Below are 27,130 nucleotides of genomic sequence, written 5' to 3'. Positions count from 1 at the left end.
CATTGCGTGTAAGAGATTTATTCTATACGGTCTCCCTGTAAGAGTCTGGTTTGCACACATTGTGCAGGGAACAGTTTCTGTGTGTTGTTTGTAAAAGGTCAGCATCATTCCACTGAGTGATACACACACAATATGCTGTGTGAATACCCACTTGGTGTGACTGGTATAACAAGGGTTACCACCTTTCCAGAACTTTGACACTTATTTATACAATAAAAAAAATATTTTTTTGAGGGGCCACAGCATTCCATTTGGGCGGGCATTGCCCGTCAATGCCTCCCCTTTGAGCCGACCCTGCATATGCATATGAACACTCATAAAATAAATATAAATTAAAATGTGACAGAACATATACATAAAAACTACCAAAAGATGGCAGTAACGGACTTGAAATGTTATGTAAAAATACAGACAAAAAAGGATTCCATTTACTAATAGAAACCTTAAAGGGACAGTATACTATAAAATTGTTTTTCCCTTAATGTGTTTCCAAAAACTTTTTTTACCAGCTGCAGAGTATAAAATGTATGAAATCTGCTTTTTTAAGGCATATTTGTGTATATGAATTAGCCGATTTTGTGCTTTGAACCACAACCTATAAAAATGGGTTGAGCTTGTAAGTATAATCTGATCTCATTACTTTATCACATTGTGTACATATACCTGCTTCTTTATCTTATATCTGTCCATAAACCAATCACCAATACTGGGAGAGAACAATGGAAAATTAACATTTTATTACCTTATCTCTTCTATAACCCACTGGGAGTGTAATTTCTTCTGCTGGCTGTGTTTACACAGCTTGGCCTCAAGGCCAAAAACTTTCAGTATGGGTGGGGATACCACAGGCTAAATAAACTATTTCAAATGCCAATATAAAGGTAACGGAAATACTTGTTAACAATTTAATACACTCCAGCAGGTAAAGTGGATCATTGGGAACAAATTAAAGGGGAGAATTTTTTTGAGTAAACTGTCCCTTTAACTAACAAATAAAAGAATATAAAGCCTCTAAACAAATCCGCTTATAAGACCACCAATATAAGCAACCTATTTAACAAGCATTATAAATCACCCACAGGGGAAAAGATAAATTCCCTTAATAAAATCTCCACACTAAGACCTGAATTAGGGAAAGCGCTTCCGATAGATATGGCGCTAAAAATGTTTAAACAAGCACACACAGCCGATCAGCCGACTGTCAGGAGGAAAAAGATGGCACCTACATGAGCATAAAGCGCAATAAATCCTCACATGCATAGGCGAGTAAAATATAGACACTGCGCATATGTTAAAACGCTACATTAAACTCTCCTTTTGAGTTACGGTATCTAGCTAGTTTTGTTAGCGCAAGCGCTTAGACTAATGCTGCAGCACTGTGCTCTGACTAGCATCTGACGGTTAGGAAAAAAATGGCGCTGTATAAATATAAGAGCGCACTAGCGAGAGACTTCTCTTAAAAATAAAATATATTTAGACAGCACTGCTGCTACATGTAAGCAGTAAATTACATAAGTATTCAATAGAACACAAAAAACTGTCGGCACCGCACTGCTAAAAGCAGAACGACCAAAAGCAAGACGGAACCCAGATGCACTGAGTGGAATCCCACTGAGGTGGATGGCGCCAACTAAACTGCTAATTTGAGAAGTCAAATAAAAGAGCATCGGCCACACAGTTCATGCCGAATAAAAGCTCTAACCGAAAAAAGGGATAATAAACATTAACCCCATACAGGTAGTATTGCCTCATAAGGAGATAGTAAAAAAGGCTGTTAGCCTACTTAAATGAAACGTGCGGTTGTCTCTAAAAAATTTAAAATGGAGAGATAAAAACCGCCGTCCCAGGGAGAGTGAATGTATACTGGATAAAAAAAACTTCACTAGAAGTCATAAAGTCTCAGAACAAAATCCATCTCCCTGATTGCCCACCCTCACTAGAGGGTACCCAGCATATAAATAAAAAGTCCCTCATCCCAATTATGCCTAGACCACTAGCCATGGGGACAGAGATGCAGGGACTCACTGTTTGAAGTCTTCAATCTTCTCACTGACTCTTAGGTTTAACGGAATCAGCTGCTCTCTGCCAGGGACCTGTAGAGAAAGAAAGAGCAGAGTAACCAACCCTGGCTTTCTCACAAGGGGTAGCAATAATGTTAGAAACCAAGCAAAGACAACCTTGCTGCTTTCTAACTGCTGATGGCCACCATTACTCTTACTAAAGAGATTGAGATGGACACAGCATAACCCTGATCCTTGCTTTTAGGCAAAAGTACCCATAAAAGGATTAAATATCTTTAGACAGCAACTTTGCACATCCTCCATTGACAGAGGCAAAGAGAATGACTAGGGGTTATGTGTACACTTAACAACTATGCTGGGGTGCTCTTTGCCTCCTCCTGATGTCCAAAAGTTTAATATCCCACTAGTAATTGGAATGACGTCGTGGACTCTCCATCTCATAGGAAAGAAATTTGAATTTATATATTTGTATTAGTATTTCTAATGCTTTCTTTAAAATGTAATATTCGAATTTGCAATATTCGAAATAGAAAAATTCCAATTTATATATTTGTATATATTATGTATCAATTTACTGAATTCCCAACCACATGAACTATTGAACTTCTGAATAGTTTTTGTTAAATCGAATATTACATTAGAAATTTTGAATATGGACATTCGATCTAATTATGAACATTCAATTTTGTAAATAGCATTCGATTATAGAATTTGAGAATATTCGTTCTTATCAACATTCAATTATGTAAATTGAATTTCTAAAATAACATTCGTTCTAACAATCGAATTCGAATATAAAAACACATTCGCCCATCCCTACTTACAAGTACAAAATACAAAGCATAATTATCATAAAATATGGGCTTGTATAAAATTGCCTCTCAAATCCAAAAACTTGATTATCTAAACATTTCCGCCCTACAGATTCAGCTGGCAAGGATATAAGCAAAGCATTCTAGTACTACAAAATTAAGCATATATTGCAGTTGTTGGGAATAAGTAAAAAAAAAAAAAAAATTAAGGGAAAAACCTCACATTCTATTAAGACAGCTCATGAACCATTCTAAAAGTAAGTCTAAACTGAACTCTTACTACCAGTTATTTAGTATGTATTAAAAACTATAAACTAAAGTGTATTGCCTTCACACACACTGCTTTTTTTTTTTGCTTTTTTTTCAGCTTTGGTCCAAATGGGGAAAAAACAAAACTTAAAATTATGTTTTCTAACTTTCAATCTTCAAAATTCATTGGTTAAAGAAACTATTGCAGATCTAAACAATCAAAAGATTAACAGAACAATATGTGTAAGTGTGTGTACATTTTGGAGAAATCCCAATAGTGTTGTTGACTCTTAAAGGGACACTCAAGTCAAAATTAAACTTTCATGATTCAGATGGAACATGCAATTTTAAACTACTTTCCAATTTAGTTCCATTAAAAAAATGTGCAGTCTTTTTAAATTTATACTTTTTTAAACACCAGCTCCTACTGAGCATGTGCAAGATTTCCCAGAGTATACATATATGCATTTGTGACTGGCTGATGAAGTCACATGGGAGTGGAAATAGACATTACTTTTGAAATTTGTCCTGAAAATAAATTAAACTACTTCTCATATGAAGGTCAGACTAAGGGCTCCATGTACTAACAGGCGGGCGGACAGCTCAACTCGCGAAGCTGTCCGCCCGCCTTCACTACAGACGGGCAGCGGATCTGTTGCCGTATGTATCATTACACACTCATCGGAGTGTTTAATGCCCGCCCCTTCATTCGCGCGACTGAAGGTGCTGTCAATCACCGTGAGCAAGCAAGCTCTCTTGATAAACTTGTAATGTAGACATGTCTAGACCCTGCTATTTTCCAAATCATTCTATTGAAAGAATAATGGCGGGGAGGTGTAGGAGATTGAATTTCAAGGGAAAAAAGAAATGTATTGATAAAGATTGTGTGATAAACAATGATAATGGAACAAATTTAATTGGATATATTCCAAAGATGAATCTCTTGACATTTGGGGTAGCTTTAAACATCATTGATCACAACTAAGAAAGTTTATTTTTTCCCTTTCATTTTTTTATATGGCTAAAATAAAACTAAAAGTTTAGGCAACAAACAATAAGACAGACCTACTTGGAATGCGATAACTTTGATTTCAATATTGGTAGTTGATATCTGATACTGGAATTTACTTTCTCCATCAAAAAAAAAAAGAAGTCAGGACATCTCCTGGCTTCTGTAATGACGTAAATGGAAACTGTGATTGTGACTTCTTTAGATTTATCAAGGAGAAGAGAGAATATATTGTTGCGATTAAATGAATATTATCTAAAAATGATAAACTATCCATATTGTAGGTGTTTTAGTGGTAACAGTCCCCTAAGAAAAAAATGTCTGACTTAGTTGGTGTGCTGTAGCAAGATGCTGAAATATTGCACTTTTTAACAAAAAAAAAATTTAGAAGAAAGAAAGTCCATTTCAATGAGTTAACTTACAACTTGCTAGTAAGAAGTATTAAAACACGTGAGTAAAATGTCAGCTTACCAAGATCTATAAAAGAAACTTTGAGTTGGCTGAAGTCTTTTGCAGTAGTTGAAACTTTAAAAGTTTTACAATAACCTATAAGACAGAGTTTGTCATACAAAAAAAAAATGATTAAAATTGGAATTATTTGTAAAAATCAAATGTGTTACATGCAAAAAAAAATAAAATAATAATAATAAAAAAAAAAAATGAAAGAAATAAAATAAATGTTTAAACAATGGTTTATCTACAAAGCACAAACACTTCCATTACTATTGTTATTATTAAGTCTATCAAGTCCCTATAAAATATGATTATTATTCCTGTAAGATAAAACAACAACAACAACAAAAAAGTTGGATAGAGGAATCAATGGTCAGTGTTCAGATTGTGCTCTAAAAACTTTTTTTTTCAGCACTGTTACCTTTATGTATAAATTCAACCATGTAACTCACTTCCTGGGCCACTGTGAAAGGCTGTACATAAAGCAGGCACAATCCCCCTACAGAACAAGAATCATAGTACATTGTGAGTGAACTGTATATCATACAACACATTTATCCTTTGTTACATAGGGTGGTCTCTTTATTTTGAAGCCCACTAAATAATCCATAGATAGATTTCTTATCCTCTGCAAATGCTACAACACAAAGCACAGAGAGAATGTGTATTATATACAGTTCTATGGTAATCTAGCACTTATTAGTGCAATGAATCAAGGCTTGGCAACTTGCTTAAAAGCTAGGAGTCAATCTAAAAAATGAGGGGCCAACATTTTAATATTAGATTGTGTGCGTCCGTCAAATGGCAGTCAATTAACCCCCTCAGCTGATAAAATCAGTTCTGCTTTTGCTGTCAATTTTAGATTATGTCTAGAAAGAATAAAATATTTCTAGGACAGAGTGCAGCATGTGCATGCCATATTCACTATCTTAATATTTTAAATAATTTACTTCTGTTATGTAATCTGCTTTCTTCTTCTTTTTAAGCATACCTAGGAAGGTTCAATAGCAGTAGGGCACAATTGGGAGCTTGCTGCTGATTGGCGATTACGCACATATATCCGTCCTTGGTTTACTAGTTGTGTTCAGCTAGCTCCCAGTAGTGCTTTGCTGCTCCTTCAACAAGGAAGCAAATGTGATTATAGAAGTAAACTGGAAAGTTGTTTTAATTATAAATTGCTGGTTGTATAGACCTAGTCAACGCAATAGCACTATCAGTTTGATACGTTAAATTGTTGTTTTATGTTCCAATATAGTGGGAATTTTATCTTTAAAGGGATACAAAACCCAAATGTTTTCTTTCATGATTCAGATAGAACATGCAATTTAAAGCAACTTTCTATTTCACTCCTATTATCAATTTCTCTTTGTTCTCTTGGTATCTTTATTTGAAACTCAGGAATGTACGCTTAAGTGCCAGCCCATTTTTGGTTCAGGCCCTGGGCAGCACTTGCTGATTGGTGGCTACATTTAACCATCAATCAGCAAGCGCAACCCAGGGTCCTGAACCATAAATGGACTGGCTCCCAAGTTTACATTCCTGATTTTAAATAAAGATAGCATAGAATGAAGAAAAAAATATAAATAGGAGAAAATTAGAAAGTTTCTTAAAATTCCATGCTCTATCTGAATCATGAAAGAAACAAAATTGGGTTTAATTTCCCTTTAAATAAGGGTTATGGTCACTTTCACTCAAGCACTGCATCATGTTTAATTTGCCATTTTTTCAAGTTGCCTTTTAACATAATGGGAATCATGGTAAATTGCCTAGCAACCAGTATCCTCTTTGGAACAAATGCACAAAGTGGCTCAATATAGGGCTGAGGGCAAAGCATACTTACCAGATAATCAGTATTGGCCAGCAGAATTAAAAAATGTACCACACTATTTATGTACATACTGTTGTCTCTTTGTATATTACATTCTTGCCAATAACAGTCCAAACTATATGCGGTCACAAAAATATTGGACTACAAATAACTGCAAAAAGAGATTCCACAAGTTTGCTTATTCTTTCTGTAACCTAGTGTATGTTACGTAAGCTGCAAAAGCAACCAATCCCAAAGTGGAAAGAATGGTCTCTAGGGGGTGTCTCAACACTGCAATGAATAAACGATTATACAATTGAGTGCTATATATAATGGCACAATCAGGACCAGTTATGTTAGTACAAAAAATAAATGTGTGTGTGTGTGTATATGTGTGTGTGTGTGTATATGTGTGTATATATATATATTATATATATATATATATTATATATATATATATATATATATATATATACACACATATATATATATATATATATATTATATATATATACACACACACACACACATACATATACACACACACACACACACATATACACACACACACACACACATATACACACACACACACACACATATACACACACACCACATATACACACACACACATATATATATATATATATATATATATATATATATATATATATATATATAATATATATAAATATATATTTACATACAATACTGTATATACATACACACAAGTTTAATAACAATGTAAATGGCAATGCCAGTTCCTTAAAGGTGTCCTAGTTCAATTCTGGGTCATGAAAACCCAATAAAGAATCTAGCTAACAGAAAAAAATATTTTGAAGTGGGAGGGGGGGAGAGCGGTGTATTTCAATTTCATATTAAAAAGTAATAAGTTAGTGCATTTTTATTACAAATGATCCATTAAACTCCATCTAAAATATCACTAACATTCCGGATCAGATTTTAAAAAGGGGAGAGTTTACCATCACTTTAATATATATGTGACAATTTATAGACAATATTTTACAGATTACATAGTACATACCTGTTGGATTTTGTAAACACCTGTAATTTGGGGCTGGTGCTCCCGTTTGGTCTCTATCTACAGAAAGATCACAGCTCAAGTTGACCAAACTTAAAACAAAAAGAGAAATGTTCTTTTAATAAAAACAAAGTAAATCTTACTTCTTTTTTGGTTTACAAAATGCTGGTAAACAAATAATGCATTATGCAATTAATATTCATTTGAAGCTGCACCAGTAAATGATTGGAGGCTTCTTATTTACCACTGTTAAAGTGGCAATGTAGTCAGCCAAGGAGTTAATTGTATTCTGAGCAGCTGCTGGAACACCCTTTCAAATGTGATTGAGTCTCACTACCCCCCACCGAGCTGATTTCTGCCTCATTTACAGAACTTTCCTACAAAGAATACTGCAGTATTCATTTTTTCAATATAAGTAGCAGTCTTTCAGTCGAATTCCATTTAAAACTATAGTAGCAGTCTTTCAGTTGAATTCCATTTAAAACTATAGTAGCAAGACATAACTTAATATAATTGTTCTATACTTGAACCGTATAGATTTAGTTGATAATCATATCACCTTTGCATCTCTTATTTCTTTTAAAATTCGTTTTATCAACTGCATCTATCCAAGTGTAAAAGGTACTAAGTAACTAAAATTGGCCAAAACACTTACCTAACCCCATGATACACAAGTTCAACGTCAAGAGGTACTTCAAGCTACAAAAAAATGAAGAAAAAAAAAAAGAAAATAATGTAAAACAGAATTTATGCTTACTGATAAAATTACTTTCTCCAACGGTGTGTCCGGTCCACGGCGTCATCCTTACTTGTGGGATATTCTCTTCCCCAACAGGAAATGGCAAAGAGCCCAGCAAAGCTGGTCACATGATCCCTCCTAGGCTCCGCCTTCCCCAGTCATTCGACCGACGTAAAGGAGGAATATGCATAGGAGAAATCATATGATACCGTGGTGACTGTAGTTAGAGAAAATAATTCATCAGACCTGATTAAAAACCAGGGCGGGCCGTGGGCCGGGCACCCCCCGTTGGAGAAAGTAATTTATCAGGTAAGCATAAATTCTGTTTTCTCCAACATAGGTGTGTCCGGTCCACGGCGTCATCCCTTACTTGTGGGAACCAATACCAAAGCTTTAGGACACGGATGATGGGAGGGAGCAAATCAGGTCACCTAGATGGTAAGGCACCAACGGCTTGCAAAACCTCTCTCCCAAAAATAGCCTCCGAAGAAGCAAAAGTATCAAATTTGTAAAATTTGGTAAAAGTGTGCAGTGAAGACCAAGTCGCTGCCATTAAATATCTGATCAACAGACAGCCTCGTTCTTGAAGGCCCATGTGGAAGCCACAGCCCTAGTGGAGTGAGCTGTGATTCTTTCAGGAGGCTGCCGTCCGGCAGTCTCATAAGCCAATCGGATGATGCTTTTAAGCCAAAAAGAGAGAGAGGTAGAAGTTGCTTTTTGACCTCTCCTTTTACCAGAATAAACAACAAACAAGGAAGATGTTTGTATGAAATCCTTTGTAGCCCTCTAAATAGAATTTAGAGCACGAACTACATCCAAATTGTGCAACAACGTTCCTTCTTTGAAACTGGATTCGGACACAAAGAAGGCACAACTATCTCCTGGTTAATATTTTTGTTAGAAACAACTTTCGGAAGAAAACCAGGTTTAGTACGCAAAACCACCTTATCTGCATGGAACACCAGATAAGGAGGAGAACACTGCAGAGCAGATAACTCTGAACTCTTCTAGCAGAAGAAATTGCAACCAAAAACAAAACTTTCCAAGATAATAACTTAATATCTACGGAATGTAAGGGTTCAAACGGAACCCCCTTGAAGAACTGAAAGAAACTAAATTGAGACTCCAAGGAGGAGTCAAAGTTTGTAAACAGGCTTGATTCTAACCAGAGCCTGAACAAAAGCTTTGAACATCTGGCACCAGCCGCAGCTTTTTGTGAAGTAAAACAGATAAAGCAGAAATCTGTCCCTTCAAAGAACTTGCAGATAATCCTTTCTCCAAACCCTCTTGTAGAAAGGATAGAATCTTAGGAATTTTTATCTTGTTCCATGGGAATCCTTTAGATTCGCACAACAGATATATTTATTTCCATATTTTATGGTAGATTTTTCTAGTTACAGGCTTTCTAGCCTGAATAAGAGTATCAAATGACAGAATCTGAGAACCCACGCTTTGATAAAATCAAGCGTTCAATCTCCAAGCAGTCAGTTGGAGTGAGGCCAGATTCGGATGTTCGAACGGGACCTTGAACAAGAAGGTCCTGTCTCAAGGTAGCCTCCATGGTGGAACCGATGACATATTCACCAGGTCTGCATACCAAGTCCTGCGTGGCCAACGCAGGAGCTATCAAGATCACGAGGCCCTCTCCTGATTGATCCTGGCTACCCAGCCTGGGAATGAGAGGAAACGGTGGGAATACGTAAGCTAGGTTGAAAGTCCAAGGTGCCTACTAGTGCATTCTACCTAGAGTCGCCTTGGGATCCCTGGATCTGGACCCCGTAGCAAGGAACCTTGAAGTTCTGACGAGACGCCATCAGATCCATGTCTGGAATGCCCCATAATTGAGTTATTTGGGCAAAGATTTCCGGATGGAGTTCCCCACTCCACCGGATGAAATGTCTGACGACTCAGAAAATCCGCTTCCCAATTTTCCACTCCTGGGATGTGGATTGCAGACAAGTGGCAGGAGTGATTCTCCGCCCATTGAATTATTTTGGTCACTTCTTCCATCGCCAGGGAACTCCTTGTTCCCCCCCTGATGGTTGATATATGCAAACAGTTGTCATGTTGTCTGATTGAAACCTTATGATTTGGCCTTTGCTAGTTTGAGGCCAAGCCTTGAGAGCATTGAATATCGCTCTCAGTTCCAGAATGTTTATCGGGAGAAGAGATTCTTCCCGAGACCATAGACCCTGAGCTTTCAGGGGTTGCCAGACCGCGCCCCAGCCCACCAGACTGGCGTCGGTCGTGACAATGACCCACTCTGGTCTGCGGAAGCTCATCCCTTGTGACAGGTTGTCCAGGGTCAGCCACCAACGGAGTGAATCTCTGGTCCTCTGATCTACTTGTATCGTCGGAGACAAGTCTGTATAATCCCCATTCCACTGTCTGAGCATGCACAGTTGTAATGGTCTTAGATGAATTTGCGCAAAAGGAACTATGTCCATTGCCGCAACCATCAAACCTATTACTTCCATGCACTGCCCTATGGAAGGAAGAAGAACAGAATGAAGTACTTGACAAGAGCTTAGAAGTTTTGATTTTCTGGCCTCTGTCAGAAAAATCTTCATTTCTAAGGAGTCTATTATTGTTCCCAAGAAGGGAACCCTTGTTGACGGGGATAGAGAACTTTTTTCTACGTTCACTTTCCACCCGTGAGATCTGAGAAAGGCTAGGACAATGTCCGTATGAGCCTTTGCTTGTGGCAGAGACGACGCTTGAATCAGTATGTCGTCCAAGTATGGTACTACTGCAATGCCCCTTGGTCTTAGCACCGCTAGAAGGGACCCTAGTACCTTTGTGAAAATCCTTGGAGCAGTGGCTAATCCGAATGTAAGTGCCACAAACTGGTAATGCTTGTCCAGAAAGGCGAACCTTAGGAACCGATGATGTTCCTTGTGGATAGGAATATGTAGATACGCATCCTTTAAATCCACCGTGGTCATGAATTGACCTTCCTGGATGGTAGGAAGAATTGTCCGAATGGTTTCCATTTGAACGATGGAACCCTGAGAAATTTGTTTAGGATCTTGAGATCTAAAATTGGTCTGAATGTTCCCTCTTTTTTGGGAACTATGAACAGATTGGAGTAAAACCCCATCCCTTGTTCTCCTAATGGAACAGGATGAATCACTCCCATTTTTAACAGGTCTTCTACACAATGTAAGAATGCCTGTCTTTTTATTTGGTCTGAAGACAATTGAGACCTGTGGAACCTTCCCCTTGGGGGTAGTTCCTTGAATTCCAGGAGATAACCTTGAGAAACTATTTCTAGCGCCCAAGGATCCTGAACATCTCTTGCCCAAGCCTGAGCAAAGAGAGAGAGTCTGCCCCCCACCAGATCCGGTCCCGGATCGGGGGCCAACATCTCATGCAGTCTTAGTAGCAGTGGCAGGTTTCTTGGCCTGCTTACCTTTGTTCCAGCCTTGCATCGGCCTCCAGGCTGGCTTGGTTTGAGAAGTATTACCCTCTTGCTTAGAGGATGTAGAATTTGAGGCTGGTCCGTTTCTGCGAAAAGGACGAAAATTTGGTTTATTTTTAGCCTTAAAAGACCTATCCTGAGGAAGGGCGTGGCCCTTTCCCCCAGTGATGTCTGAAATAATCTCTTTCAATCAGGGCCAAACAGCGTTTTCCCCTTGAAAGGGATGTTAAGCAATTTGTTCTTGGAGGACACATCCGCTGACCAAGACTTTAGCCAAAGCGCTCTGCGCGCCACAATAGCAAAACCTGAATTTTTCGCCGCTAATCTAGCTAATTGCAAAGTGGCGTCTAAGATAAAAGAGTTAGCCAATTTAAGTGCTTGAACTCTGTCCATAACCTCCTCATACAAAGATTCTTTATTGAGCGACTTTTCTAGTTCTTCGAACCAGAAACACGCTGCTGTAGTGACAGGAACAATGCATGAAATTGGTTGTAGAAGGTAACCTTGCTGAACAAACATCTTTTTAAGCAAACCCTCTAATTTTTTATCCATAGGATCTTTGAAAGCACAACTATCTTCTATAGGGATAGTAGTGCGTTTGTTTAGAGTAGAAACCGCCCCCTCGACCTTGGGGACTGTCTGCCATAAGTCCTTTCTGGGGTCGACCATAGGAAATAATTTCTTAAATATAGGGGGAGGGACAAAAGGTATGCCGGGCCTTTCCCATTCTTTATTTACAATGTCCGCCACCCGCTTGGGTATAGGAAAAGCATCGGGGGGCACCGGGACCTCTAGGAACTTATCCATTTTACATAATTTCTCTGGAATGACAAAATTGTCACAATCATCCAGAGTAGATAACACCTCCTTAAGCAGAGCGCGGAGATGTTCTAATATAAATTTAAAAGTAATAACGTCGACTTCCGGTGGGCGGGGCGATCCGACTAGCCGCAAGATAGAAGAGCTCCGCTATACCTCTTGCCTAAATACCCCAGCGGTCGGTAATTGACCCCGAGCATAACCCCTAGCATTAGCAGGTGACCACCACACACTGCCTGGCATCCTACATTGCAGGAGCCCCCAAGAACGGCTCCCCCCACGGACAGTCTATCATCCACAACGAAGAGAAGCGACTTTGAGCGGCAGAAGACAGAAGACAAAGGGCAATATCAGCGCCCTTATGACCGGGCAATAGAGACTTTGACCACACGCTGCCCGAAACAATCGGAGCCGGACCACGCCGTAACAGCGGGGTAAGAGAGTGACATACGCACTGCTTTTTGGCGCGGGCGCCATCTTGCCCCCAATTAGACACGCAGCTACAATCCTCTTCCCTGCTGTGCGGTCTAGAACCTGCATCTCATACCCAGGGCAGAAATTGAAGGCAGGGAACTGAGAACTTCCTAACACTGACATTAAGCCTTGCAACAGTACAACTGAGGACGCTTCCTTTACCTTTTAAGGCAGACCTTGCTGCAACTTGTGTAAGCTGTCCCTAAAGCGATAGAAACAGTAATCGCCTTCCATACCGCTGTTACCAGTACCAACCCTTCACCTGTAGTGCAGGGGAGACAGAGACATACAGGAGCCTGACACTCAAGACCCTTATTCTTGCTCAGCTTCCTGCAGTGGAAAAGTTGCAATTTAACACAGGGAAAGTAAAACTTAAGCAGCACCACTTATGAAAGTCGACAAGTATTTTAAGGCATCAACATCACTGGCCATACCCATAATGGCCGGAAAACAAAAGACGTCAGAAAGGGGCAGGAAACAGGCCGCAGAAATCCATCCAGAGCCTAGCTCCCTAATCAGAGGGATATTACTGCTGAACCAGCTCCTGACTTACTCCGAGACCTAAAGGCCTTCTTTCTCCCCAAAATGGAGACATTACAAGCAGGAATGGACACCCCTTACTACTGAAATCCGTCAATACTCTACAAGACTGCAACAAGCAGAGCAAAGGATCTCTGACGTAGAGGACTCACAGCATACATCTACAATTGCCCTGCAACGCATGGAACGCCACAATTCAATTCTGCAGGACAAACTAGATGACCTCGAAAACCGGTCCCCGCCGCAACAATCTAAGGATTGTGGGGGTCCCGGAGTCAGTTAAAAATAAAGAGCTCATAGAATTTACCGCATACACCCTCCCTAAACTGCTCAAGATGGACCAAGAAACAATGCCGCTAGACGTCGAGAGGGCACACAGAATAGGCCCAGATCAGTCGCCTGCTAAGCCCAATCAGAGACCAAGACAAGTTATCTTCAAGTTACTCAGATACCAGGAGAAGCTGGCGCTTTTAAAAGCTTACAGATCCCAACCAGACCTGGCCTACGAAGGACATAAACTTCTGATCTTCCAGGACTTCTCTGCAGAAGTGGCGAGACGAAGAAAAGAATTTGCCCCCCTCTGTTCTAAGCTGCATGCTTTGGGCCGACAGGCTTCACTTCTCTACCCCCGCCAAGCTGAGACTGATGACACCGACAGGTCCCAAGTTTTTCCTGAATCCGCAAAAGCTTCAAGAATTCCTGGACGCTGAACCTCACAATGGCGAGGGTTGAAAGATGAACTCAGAGCACAAGCAATTTTCTATCCCATTTACTTGTTACAATGAGAGCTAGGTCTCAGAGTCTGTCACAACTGTTCACATTAAGGGCTAAGTACCTGCTCTCTTATGTTTTAGTCTGTGTTCCAGTTTCTGTTATTGTTCTCATTCTTACCCTGCTACCTCAATCTCTCAGGGTCTCACTGGTTGGACCCTTCCCTTCCAAGGTGTCCTACTCCAGCCATCTCGCTCTACGCCTATCCCTCCTACTTCTCTTCCATTTCCCCTTTCACTTTACTGAATATCATGTTGTCGTTTTCTCATGCTTGTTCAATTTTGTCTCAATAGGTTCATGGAGGAGCACCTGGATTCCGCCCCGTTGCCTGACTCCAGACACACTGGTCCGTAAGTCACTGATACCCCAGACACATAACCTTGAACTACTTGCACCCACCTACACATTCCTGGGTGACCTCAGCAAAACCAATGCTGATTTCTATCCAACTGCCCAGAAACGCTATAGACCCACAGACTCCACATTCACTACAAACTATACACCAAATACATCCCTTTTTACCCAGCACTATGGCATGCCCCCTTAGAGTAGTGTCCTGGAATGTGGGAGGCATAACCTCTCCGGCCAAACGCAGTATCATATTGCAACACCTTAAACGTCTTCACACAGATCTTGCCCTCCTGCAAGAGACACACCTCACAGAGACAGAGCATGAGAAGTTAAGGTGCAGATGGGTAGACCAGGTATACTACACCCCTACTGAAGGGCGCAAGAGAGGAGTAGCCATTTTGGTCCGCAAAGGCCTGTCAGTCCGCATTAACCCTATTACAATAGACCCAAAAGGTAGATATATCGTAGCTGACCTACAACTAGACAACCAATCATACATCATATGTAACATCTACGGACCCAATCAATTTAGACCACAATTTTGGCACTCCTTACAATCCTCTCTAGCTCTGCATGCAGATAAGCCATTAATTCTGGGGGGAGACTTCAATCTGGCCCAGGACCTGCCATTAGATCGTAGAGCTGACATACACTCTCAGGGAAAAGGAAAAACACATGCTAGGAAACGGAAGAGTGAAACAGCAGTCATGGCTAACTTCAAGACATCCCTAAATCTCATTGATTTGTGGCGTACACGCCACCCGACCAGGAGAGACTTTACATGTGCCGCTAAAACAATGGGACGCTCTCACGCATTGACTATTTTTTATGCTCCAAACAACTGCACACACAGATTCCGCAAACTGACATTTCAGACATCATAATCTCTGACCACGCACCCATATGGCTACAACTTGGACCCCGGACTCACAACCCCACACAGGGGAACTGGAGATTCCCTACCTACCTTTACCATAACATCGAGTTTAGAAAACACTTAAAATCTCAGTGGGAGGAATATCACAGATTTAACGCCCAACATCTCAATGACCCGGGTATCTTTTGGGGAGCATCCAAGGCAGTCATGAGGGGACAAATCACTAGCTTCACTGCCCACTATAACGCTAAAAGGAAAAAGGTAGAAACCACAACCACCACGGCAGTAACAGCTGCATACAACCAATACTTAGCTCACCCCTCCCTCCAAAACAGAAACAAATTCTATGAGAAAAAGAAATTAAGAGAGGATGCCCTATCCCAACAAAATCACTTTTTCCAGACACATAGGAAGGGTCGTTTTTATAGATTTGGTGATAAAAACCGGAAGACTGTTGGCCAATGTAGTCAAACTGGCTAACCCTAAATCTGTCATCCCTGCCATCCACAAACAGGGGAAACTCCACTCAGACACAAAGTCCATCACATCAGAATTTTTTAACTTCTATTCCACGCTCTACTCTGCACAACCATGCACACAGAATGACAGAGACTGTTTCTGGGATCAACTTAACCCTCCCTCTCTGAGTCCAGAAACCTAGAACAACTCAATGCCCCTATTCAGACGTCAGAGGTCCTGAAAGCCATTAAAGCAGCTAAACTAGGTAAAACCCAAGGCCCCGATAAGATACCAATTGAATATTACAAGCTCCTGCAAGCAGAGTTAAGCCCCCTGCTGGCCCAAACATTTACAGCTTACCTAAAAGGCACAGTAACTCCCCCAACCGATTTCGCAGACGCCCTGATGTGCTTAATTCAAAACCAGACAGAGACCCGACGTTCCCTGCCTCTTATAGGCCAATAGCACTCTTGAACAATGAGTATAAGCTCTTCACAGCCATACTAGCGACCAGATTAGCTGGTGTATTAGGCACAGTTATCCACACGGACCAGACGGGCTTCATGAAGCATCGCTCCTCAGTCACCAACATACGCAAGACACTAGCACTCATTGACTTTTACTGGCAGGGAAGACACCGTGACCAGAACAAAACTGAAGCACTCCCAGAAGCGTGCCTCCTCTCTGTCGACGCGGAAAAAGCGTTCGACAGGGTTGAATGGGATCATCTATTGACCACTCTAGACAAATTTGGCATTAAGGGTGACTTTCATAACCTCATACAAACATAATAGTAAACGGTGAAGTGTCACAGCCTTTCTCCCTCGGAAGAGGTACCCGACAGGGATGCCCACTATCACCCCTCCTGTTTAACCTAGCTATAGAGCCCCTAGCCATATACATAAGAAGTAAACTCCCAGCAGTCAAGGTAGGAACTCACTCTATGCATTTGTCCCTGTATGCTGATGACTTGCTCCTATACGTCATTAATCCAAGCACCACCATACCCAGGCTAGTCTCCATTTTCAAACAATTCGGAGTTATCTCAGGATACAAGGTAAACTTGGACAAATCGGAGCTGACATACCTCACTAATCCACACACCGCACTTAAAATTACTGATGGCTCTTTTAAATATCTGGGCATACATCTCCACGTTAACCCACACTTAATTTATAAATTGAATATCCCTCCAGTGATAGCGCAGATACGCACGTTACTGAAGAGCTGGGCCAAATTGACAATCTCCTTATCAGGTCGGGCAAGTCTGGTCAAAATGATGGCAATGCCCAAACTGCTATACCCCCTGCAGTTGCTCCCTCTGCTGCTCACGAAGCAGGACCTGAGGACTATCACCAGTGCTTTCAGCGATTTCGTATGGAACACGAGAAAACACAGAATCAGCAGAACAAAGCTAGCCCTACCAACTAATAAAGGGGGATTGAGACTCCCAAATGTGGAGTGGTACAACTGGGCCACACTAACCAAGCTGGTCTTTGACTGGCTGGCACGCACATCGACTTTTAATGATGAAAAGCTTGAGAAATCCCTTGCCCACCCATTTCACCTAGCTTTCTTACCCCACGCTCCCCTCCATACCCTTCCTGCCCGAATTAAAGACAACATCCTATTTAAAGATCCACTCAGAGCATGGGCAAAGCTGTGCAGGTGGTGGAAGCTCCCTAACAAAGTTACCAAACATCTCCCATTACAGGGCAACCCGGCTTTCCTCCCAGGCATGACCACAAAAATTTTTGCTCTATGGGAGGAGAAGGGTTTACACACAGTCGCACAGCTAATAGACCCACTTACGGACAAACCATTCTCACTGGCACACTTACAGGACAGATTTGACCTACCCAGACATAGCACATTCGCATACCTCCAATCCAAACATTATATTCATAAACTGATGTCTGAAGGACTCAGTGGCAGAAGCCACTCACCAATAGACAATATCTGTGCCCTAACTAGGCAAGGATCACATTCCATCTCATACATTTACAGCTTAATCCTGGAAACTAAGTCAGCTGAAATATTACAACAATTAAGCGCCAAGTGGAAAAGCTGCACTGATCTTGATGTTAGTGAGGACACTATCTCAGATAGCTTCCAACTAGTAGCCAGGAGCACACTAGCAATGCACTTCAGAGAGATGCACCTCAAATTCATTCATCTGAGCTATATCACCCCACAGCTGAGAGCCAAATGGGTCCAGGGTGCACCAGACACCTGTCCCAAATGCTCCTCATCTAAACCTGACATTACACACTTGTTCTGGAGCTGCCCTAAAATAGCTCAATACTGGAGTAAGATCCAGTTCTGGTTGAGGAAAAAATGCGGCGAAATGTCTGTCCTTTCAGCTTGGGACACTTTCTTTCTTAGGGGGCATACACAGAGTACCCCACAAGACCGCTTTCTGAATACCGCCATCCTCATTGCTAGAAAGCTTATTCTAACACACTGGGCCTCCAGTAAACCACCGCACATCACACAATTTACAAAGCTTCTACATACACAACTACTGATAGAACAGGCAGATGTCAAGGGAGACCTAGAGAGAAGAATCAAAGCCTTTTTCACAAAATGGGAACCATACCTGTTGTCTCTACCTGTCAGCAGCTACACACAGTTAATGTTACCTTTTGCTGAGAGCACGTTTATTCAGACAGAAAGACTAAGAGACAACCAAGCGGTGTGACACCTTAGTGACCTCTGACGGTACTCCTTATTCTAATCCCCCCCTTCCCTTTTTCCTCTTCCACACGGACATACGAAAGAACATGTTGAGAGCTACAGCGGGCGGACCAGGTGCCTCCTCCTTCTCCTTTCCAGTGATTTATGCCTTTTGTGCCTTTTTTTTTGGCATTTTTGTTTTTTGAGATAAAATGAGTTGACATCTGCTGACTAGATATATGGTTCGGACCTGATTGTTTGAATCTAATATGTTTCCCCTCCCCCCACCCCCCCCCTGTCCTTACCCCCTTTACCTCCCACCCCCCTCTGCCTACCCTCCTCCACCACCCTACTAAGACACCCTCATTTCCCCTCCTCTCTCCTTTCCCCCCCCCCCCACCTCCCCACCCCACTCTCCCCCTCACCCCCCTCCCTCCCCTCCCATCAGCACCACCCCGCTTCCCCCCAAACCCTTCTCTTCTCCCACCCCCTCTTTCCCCTTTCGGATCACCTAGAAAATTAAAAAAGTTACCTAGACGGGTGTTAACCACTCTGGGAATGCATTAAATTCTCACTAATTACATTAGCCGCATGATGCAAGTTTCCTATCAGGATATCACTTTATGTAAGTTATGTTATTTTCTTGTTACTTCATGTATATTGTCTTATTCCTTGCGGTGGTATGCCCGCTTGGGTCCCCACTAAATAAAGATATTTAAAAAAAAAAAAAAAGTAATAACGTCAGGTTCAGCTTGTTGAGAAATTTTTCCTGAATCTGAAATTTCTCCCTCAGACAAAACCTCCCTGGCCCCTTCAGACTGGTGCAAGGGCATGTCAGAACCATTATCGTCAGCGTCCTCATGCTCTTCAGTATCTAAAACAGAGCAATCGCGCTTTCGCTGATAAGTGGGCATTTTGGCCAAAATGTTTTTAATAGAATTATCCATTACAGCCGTTAATTGTTGCATAGTAAGGAGGATTGGCGCACTAGATGTACTAGGGACCTCCTGAGTGGGCAAGACTGGTGTAGACACAGAAGGGGATGATGCAGTACCATGCTTACTCCCCTCACTTGAGGAATCATCTTGGGCAACATCATTATCAGTGGCATCATTGTCCCTACTTTGTTTGTCACATACATCACATATATTTAAATGGGGAGGAAACCTTGGCTTCCGAACATACAGAACATCGTCTATCTGATGGTTCAGACATGTTAACAGGCATAAACTTGATAACAAAGCACAAAAAACGTTTTAAAATAAAACCGTTACTGTCACTTTAAATTTTAAACTGAACACACTTTATTACTGAATATGCGAAAAAGTATGAAGGAATTGTTCAAAATTCACCAAAATTTCACCACAGTGTCTTAAAGCCTTAAAAGTATTGCACACCAAATTTGGTATCTGCTTTGCTGAGACCCAACCAAGCCCAGAGGGGAATACGATACCAAATGACGCCTTCAATAAGCTTTTTCAGTGGATCTGAGCTCCTCACACATGCATCTGCATGCCTTGCTTTCCAAAAACAACTGCGCATTAGTGGCGCGAAAATGAGGCTCTGCCCTGTGACTAGAAAAGGCCCCCAGTGAAAAAGGAGTCCAATACAGTGCCTGCCGTTTTTTTAATACAATTCCCAAGATTAAAATAACTCCTCAAAGGTATAAACTATTAAATATGCTTATAAAGTAATCGTTTTAGCCCAGAAAAATGTCTACCAGTCTTTAAAGCCCTTGTGAAGCCCTTTATTCTTATACTTAAACTAAGAAAATGGCTTACCCGGATCCCATAGGGAAAATGACAGCTTCCAGCATTACCAAGTCTTGTTAGAAATGTGTCATACCTCAAGCAGCAAAGTCTGCCCACTGTTTCCCCCAACTGAAGTTACTTCATCTCAACAGTCCTGTGTGGAAACAGCCATCGATTTTAGTAACGGTTGCTAAAATCATCTTCCTCTTACAAACAGAAATCTTCATCTATTTTCTGTTTCAGAGTAAATAGTACATACCAGCACTATTTTAAAATAACAAACTCTTGATTGAAGAATAAAACTACATTTAAACACCAAAAAACTCTTAACCATCTCCGTGGAGATGTTGCCTGTGCAACGGCAAAGAGAATGACTGGGGAAGGCGGAGCCTAGGAGGGATCATGTGACCAGCTTTGCTGGGCCTCTTTGCCATTTCCTGTTGGGGAAGAGAATATCCCACGAGTAAGGATGACGCCGTGGACCGGACACACCTATGTTGGAGAAAAAACATATTTATGTAAGAACTTACCTGATAAATTCATTTCTTTCATATTAGCAAGAGTCCATGAGCTAGTGACGTATGGGATATACATTCCTACCCAGAGGGGCAAAGTTTCCCAAACCTCAAAATGCCTATAAATACACCCCTCACCCACCCCACAATTCAGTTTAACAAATAGCAAGAAGTGGGGTGATTAAAAAAGTGCGAAAGCATATAAAATAAGGAATTGGAATAATTGTGCTTTATACAAAATAATAACCACCACAAAAAAAAGGGCGGGCCTCATGGACTCTTGCTAATATGAAAGAAATGAATTTATCAGGTAAGTTCTTACATAAATTATGTTTTCTTTCATGTAATTAGCAAGAGTCCATGAGCTAGTGACGTATGGGATAATGACTACCCAAGGATTTGGGATCTTTCCACACAAGAGTCACTAGAGAGGGAGGGATAAAATAAAGACAGCCAATTCTGCTGAAAATAATCCAAACCCCAAAATAAAGTTTAAAGATAAAAATAAGCAGAAGATTCAAACTGAAACCGGCTGCCTGAAGTACTTTTCTACCAAAAACTGCTTCAGAAGAAGAAAATACATCAAAATGGTAGAATTTTAGTAAAAGTATGCAAAGAGGGACCAAGTTGCTGCTTTGCAAATCTGATCAACCGAAGCTTCATTCCTAACGCCAGGAAGTAGAAACTGACCTAGTAGAATGAGCTGTAATCCTTTGAGGCGGAGTTTTACCCCAGACTCAAAATAGGCAAGATGAATTAAATGATTTCAACCAAGATGCCAAAGAAATGGCAGAAGCTTTCTGGCCCTTTTCTAGAACCGGAAAAGATAACAAATAGACTAGAAAGTCTTTCGGAAAGATTTAGTAGCTTCAACATAATATTTCAAAGCTCTAACAACATCCAAAGAATGCAAACGATTTCTCCTTAGAATTCTTAGGATTAGGACATAATGAAGGAACCACAATTTCCTCTACTAATATTGTTGGAATTCACAACTTTAGGTAAAAATTCAAAAGAAGTTCGCAACACCGCCTTATCCTGATGAAAAAATCAGAAAAGGAGACTCACAAGAAAGAGCAGATAATTCAGAAACTCTTCTGGCAGAAGAGATCGCCAAAAGGAAAAAACTTTCCAAGAAAGTAATTTAATGTCCAATGAATGCATAGGTTCAAACGGAGGAGCTTGAAGAAGCTCCCAGAACCAAATTCAAACTCCAAGGAGGAGAAATTGACTTAATGACAGGTTTTATACGAACCAAAGCTTGTATAAAAACAATGAATATCAGGAACGAATAGCAATCTTTCTGTGAAAAAGAACAGAAAGAGCAGAGATTTGTCCTTTCAAAGAACTTGCAGACAAACCTTTATCTAAACCATCCTGAAGAAACTGTAAAATTCTCAGAATTCTAAAAGAATGCAGGAAAAATGATGAGAAAGACACCAAGAAATATAAGTCTTCCAGACTCTATAATATATCTCTCTAGATACAGATTTACGAGCCTGTAACATAGTATTAATCACAGAGTCAGAGAAAACCTCTTTGACCAAGAATCAAGCGTTCAATCTCCATACCTTGTAAATTTAAGGATTTCAGATCCTGATGGAAAAAAAGGGACCTTGTGACAGAAGGTCTGGTCTTAAACGGAAGAGTCCACGGATGGCAAGAGGCCATCCAGGACAAGATCGGCATACCAAAACCTATGAGGCCATGCCGGAGCTACCAGCAGAAACAAACGAGCATTCCTTCAGAATCTTGGAAATTACATCTTGGAAGAAGAACTAGAGGCGGAAAGATATAGGCAGGATGATACTTCCAAGGAAGTGATAATGCATCCACTGCCTCCGCCTGAGGGATCCCGGGATCTGGAACAGATACCTGGGAAGTTTCTTGTTTAGATGGGACGCCATCAGATCTATTTCTGGAAGTTCCCCACATTTGAACAATCTGAAGAAATACCTCTGGGTGAAGAGACCATTCGCCCGGATGCAACGTTTGGCGACTGAGATAATCCGCTTCCCCAATTGGTCTAACCTGGGATATGAACCGCAGAGATTAGAAGGAGCTGGATTCCGCCAAACAAAAATTCGAGATACTTCTTTCATAGCCAGAGGACTGTGAGTCCTCCTTGATGATTGATGTATGCCACAGTTGTGACATTGTCTGTCTGAAAACAAATGAACGATTCTCTCTTCAGAAGAGGCCAAAACTGAAGAGCTCTGAAAATTGCACGGAGTTCCAAAATATTGATCGGTAATCTCACCTCCTGAGATTCCCAAACTCCTTGTGCCGTCAGAGATCCCCCACAAGCTCCCCAACCTGTGAGACTGGCATCTGTTGAAATTACAGTCCAGGTCGGGAAGCACAAAAGAAGCCCCCTGAATTAAACGATGGTGATCTGTCCACCATGTTAGAGAGTGTCGAACAATTGGTTTTAAAGATATTAATTGGAGATATCTTTGTGTAATCCTTGCACCATTGATTCAGCATACAGAGCTGAAGAGGTCGCATGGGAAAACGAGCAAGGGGGATCGCGTCCGATGCCGCAGTCATAAGACCTAGAATTTCCATGCATCAGGCTACCGAAGGGAATGATTGTGACTGAAGGTTTCGACAAGCTGTAATCAATTTTAACGTCTCTTGTTGTTAAAGACAGAGTCATGGACACTGAATCCATCTGGAAACCCAGAAAGGTTACCCTTGTCTGAGGAATCAATGAACTTTTTGGTAAATTGATCCTCCAACCATGATCCTTGAAGAAACAACACAAGTCGATTCGTATGAGATTTGCTAACTGTAAGACTGAGCAGAAACCAAGATATCGTCCAAATAAGGAAATACCACAATACCCTGTTCTCTGATTACAGATAGAAAGGGCCACCGAGAACCTTTGTAAAAATTCTTGGAGCTGTTAGCTAGGCCAAACAGCAGAGCCACAAACTGGTAATGCTTGTCCAGAAAAGAGAATCTCAGGAACTGATAATGATCTGGATGAATCGGAATATGCAGATATGCATCCTGTAAATCTATTGTGGACATATAATTCCCTTGCTGAACAAAAGGCAAGATAGTCCTTACAGTTACAATCTTGAACGTTGGTATCCTTACTAACGATTCAATATTTTTAGATCCAGAACTGGTCTGAAAGGAATTCTCCTTCTTTGGTACAATGAAGAGATTTGAATAAACCCCATCCACTGTTCCGGAACTGGAACTGGCATAATTACTCCAGTCAAACTCTAGATCTGAAACACAATTCAGAAATGCTTGAGCTTTTACCTGGATTTACTCGGGACACGGGAAAGAAAAAATCTCTTTGCAGAGGTCTCATCTTGAAAACCAATTCTGTACCCTTCTGAAACAATGTTCTGAATCCAAAGATTGTGAACAGAATTGATCCAAAATTTCTTTGAAAAAACGTAACCTGCCCCCCTACCAGCTGAGCTGGAATGAGGGCCGCACCTTCATGTGGACTTAGAAGCAGCTTTGCTTTCTAGCTGCTTTGATTTATTCCAGACTGGAGATGGTTTCCAAAACTGAAACTGCTCCTGAGGATGAAGGATCAGGCTTTTGTTCTTTGTTGAAACGAAAGGAAACGAAAACGATTATTAGCCCTGTTTTTACCTTTAGATTTTTTATCCTGTGGTAAAAAAGTTCCTTTCCCACCAGTAACAGTTGAAATAATAGAATCCAACTGAGAACCAAATAATTTGTTACCTGGAAAGAAATCGAAAGTATAGTAGATTTAGAAGCCATATCAGCATATCCAAGTCTTAAGCCATAAAGCTCTTCTAGCTAAAATAGCTAGAGACATAAACCTGACATCAACTCTGATAATATCAAAATGGCATCACAGATAAAATTATTAGCATGCTGAAGAAGAATAATAATATCATGAGAATCATGATGTGTTACTTGTTGCGCTAAAGTTTCCAACCAAAAAGTTGAAGCCTGCAGCAACATCAGCCAAAAGATATAATGCAGGTCTAAGAAGATTACCTGAACACAGAATAAGCTTTTCTTAGAAAGGATTCAATTTTCCTATCTAAGGATCCTTAAACGAAGTACCATCTGACGTAGGAATAGTAGTACGCTTTAGCAAGGGCAGAAATAGCCCCATCAACTATTAGGGATTTTGTCCCAAAATTCTAAATCTGTCAGACGGCACAGGATATAATTGCTTAAAACGATTAGAAGGAGTAAATGAATTACCCAATTATCCCATTCTTTGAAATTACTGCAGAAATAGCATTAGGAACAAGGAAAAACTTTGGAATAATCCACAGGAGATTTAAAATACCTTATCCAAACGTTTAGAATTAGTATCAAGAGGACCAGAATCCTCTATTTCTAAGTAATTAGTACTTCTTTAAGTAAAGAACGTATAAAATTCCATTTTAAATAAATATGAAGATTTATCAGCATCAACCTCTGAGACAGGAATCCTCTGAACCAGAGAGTCATCAGAATCAGAATGATGATGTTTCATTTAAAATTCATCTGTAGGGAGAGAAGTTTTAAAAGATTTTTTTACGTTTACTAGAAGGAGAAATAACAGACATAGCCTTCTTTATGGATTCAGAAACAAAATTCTCTTATGTTATCAGGAACAATTCTGCACCTTAGATGTTGAAGGAACTGCAACAGGCAATGGTACTTTACTAAAGGAAATATTATCTGCATTAAACAAGTTTGTCATGACAATCAATACAAACAACAGCCGGAGGAATAGCTACCAAAGTTTACAGCGATACACTTAGCTTTGGTAGATCCAGCACTAGACAGCGATTTTCCTGTAGTATCTTCTGACTCAGATGCAACGTGAGACATCTTGCAATATGTAAGAGAAAAACAACAACATATAAAGCCAAAATTGATCAAATTCCTTTAAATGACAGTTTCAGGAATGGGAAAGAATGCCAAAGAAACAAGCTTCTAGCAAACAGAAGCAATAAAAAATGAGACTTAAATAATGTGGAGACAAAAGCGGACGCCCTATATTTTTTAGCGCCAAATCAGACGCCCACATTATTTGGCGCCCTAAATGCTTTTGGCGCCAAAAATGACGCCAACACCAGAACGCCGACATTTTTTGGTGCAAAATAACGTAAAAAAATGACGCAACTTCCGGCGACACGTATGACGCCGGAAACGGAAAAGAATTTTTGTCAGCCAAAAAAGTCCGCGCCAAGAATGACGCAATAAAATGAAGCATTATCACGGCCCCCGCGAGCCTAACAGCCCACAGGGAAAAAAGAGACAATTTTTGGAAGGTAAGAAAAAATGATTAATTCAAAAGCATTATCCAAATATGAAACTGACTGTCTGAAAATAAGGAATGTGAACATTCTGAAGTCAAGGCAAATAAATGTTTGAATACATATATTTAGAACTTTATAAACAAAGTGCCCAACCATAGCTTAGGAGTGTCACAGAAAAATAAGATTACTTACCCCAGGACACTCATCTTACATGTTGTAGAAAGCCAAACCAGTACTGAACGAGAATTCAGCAGAGGTAATGGTATATATATATATAGAGTATATCGTCGATCTGAAAAGGGAGGTAAGAGATGAATCTCTACGACCGATAACAGAGAACCTATGAAATAGACCCCTTAGAAGGAGATCACTGCATTCAAATAGGCAATACTCTCCTCACATCCCTCTGACATTCACTGCACGCTGAGAGGAAAACCGGGCTCCAACTTGCTGCGGAGCGCATATCAACGTAGAATCTAGCACAAACTTACTTCACCACCTCCATCGGAGGCAAAGTTTGTAAAACTGAATTGTGGGTGTGGTGAGGGGTGTATTTATAGGCATTTTGAGGTTTGGGAAACTTTGCCCCTCCTGGTAGGAATGTATATCCCATACGTCACTAGCTCATGGACTCTTGCTAATTACATGAAAGAAAATATTTTTAAGGGACACGAAACGCAACGCTTTTTCTTTCATGATTAAGCTAGAGCATGCAATTTTAAACAACTTTCTTATTTACTTCTATTAACAAATTCTCTTTGTTCTCTTGGTATCTGTTGTTGAAAAGCAGGTACGTAAACTCAGAAGTTCGCACGTCTGGAGCCCTAAATAGCAGCAGTTTTGCAAGAATGTTATTCATTTGCAAGAACACTAGATGGCAGCACTATTTCATGACACCTAACTAGGTATCTCTTCAACACAGAATATCATGGGAACTAGGCAAATTTGATAATATAAATAAATTTTAAACTATTTAAAAATTGTATGCTCTGTCTGAATCACAAAAGAACATTTTTGGGTTTCATATACCTTTAAGTCTTATATTAGGAGAGTTTCAACTCTTTTAAACCATTTACATAAGTAAGC

General features: G+C 40.5%; 1 protein-coding gene across 1 annotated transcript in view; it reads right to left on the bottom strand.

The window, feature by feature from the left end:
* GSAP (gamma-secretase activating protein) overlaps positions 1-27,130 on the bottom strand; it is a 422,579-nt gene that overhangs the window by 269,695 nt on the left and 125,754 nt on the right. Inside the window, exons 5-6 of the mRNA XM_053719170.1 lie at positions 4,966-5,043; positions 4,563-4,637 (exon numbers count right to left, since the gene is read on the bottom strand). Of these exons, the coding sequence (XP_053575145.1) occupies positions 4,563-4,637; positions 4,966-5,043 (153 nt within the window). The remainder of the gene's footprint in view (positions 1-4,562; positions 4,638-4,965; positions 5,044-27,130) is intronic.

Source organism: Bombina bombina, chromosome 6 (genome assembly GCF_027579735.1).
Source record: "Bombina bombina isolate aBomBom1 chromosome 6, aBomBom1.pri, whole genome shotgun sequence".
Lineage (NCBI taxonomy): Eukaryota > Metazoa > Chordata > Amphibia > Anura > Bombinatoridae > Bombina > Bombina bombina.
This window is presented reverse-complemented; position numbering and strand designations above follow the sequence as displayed.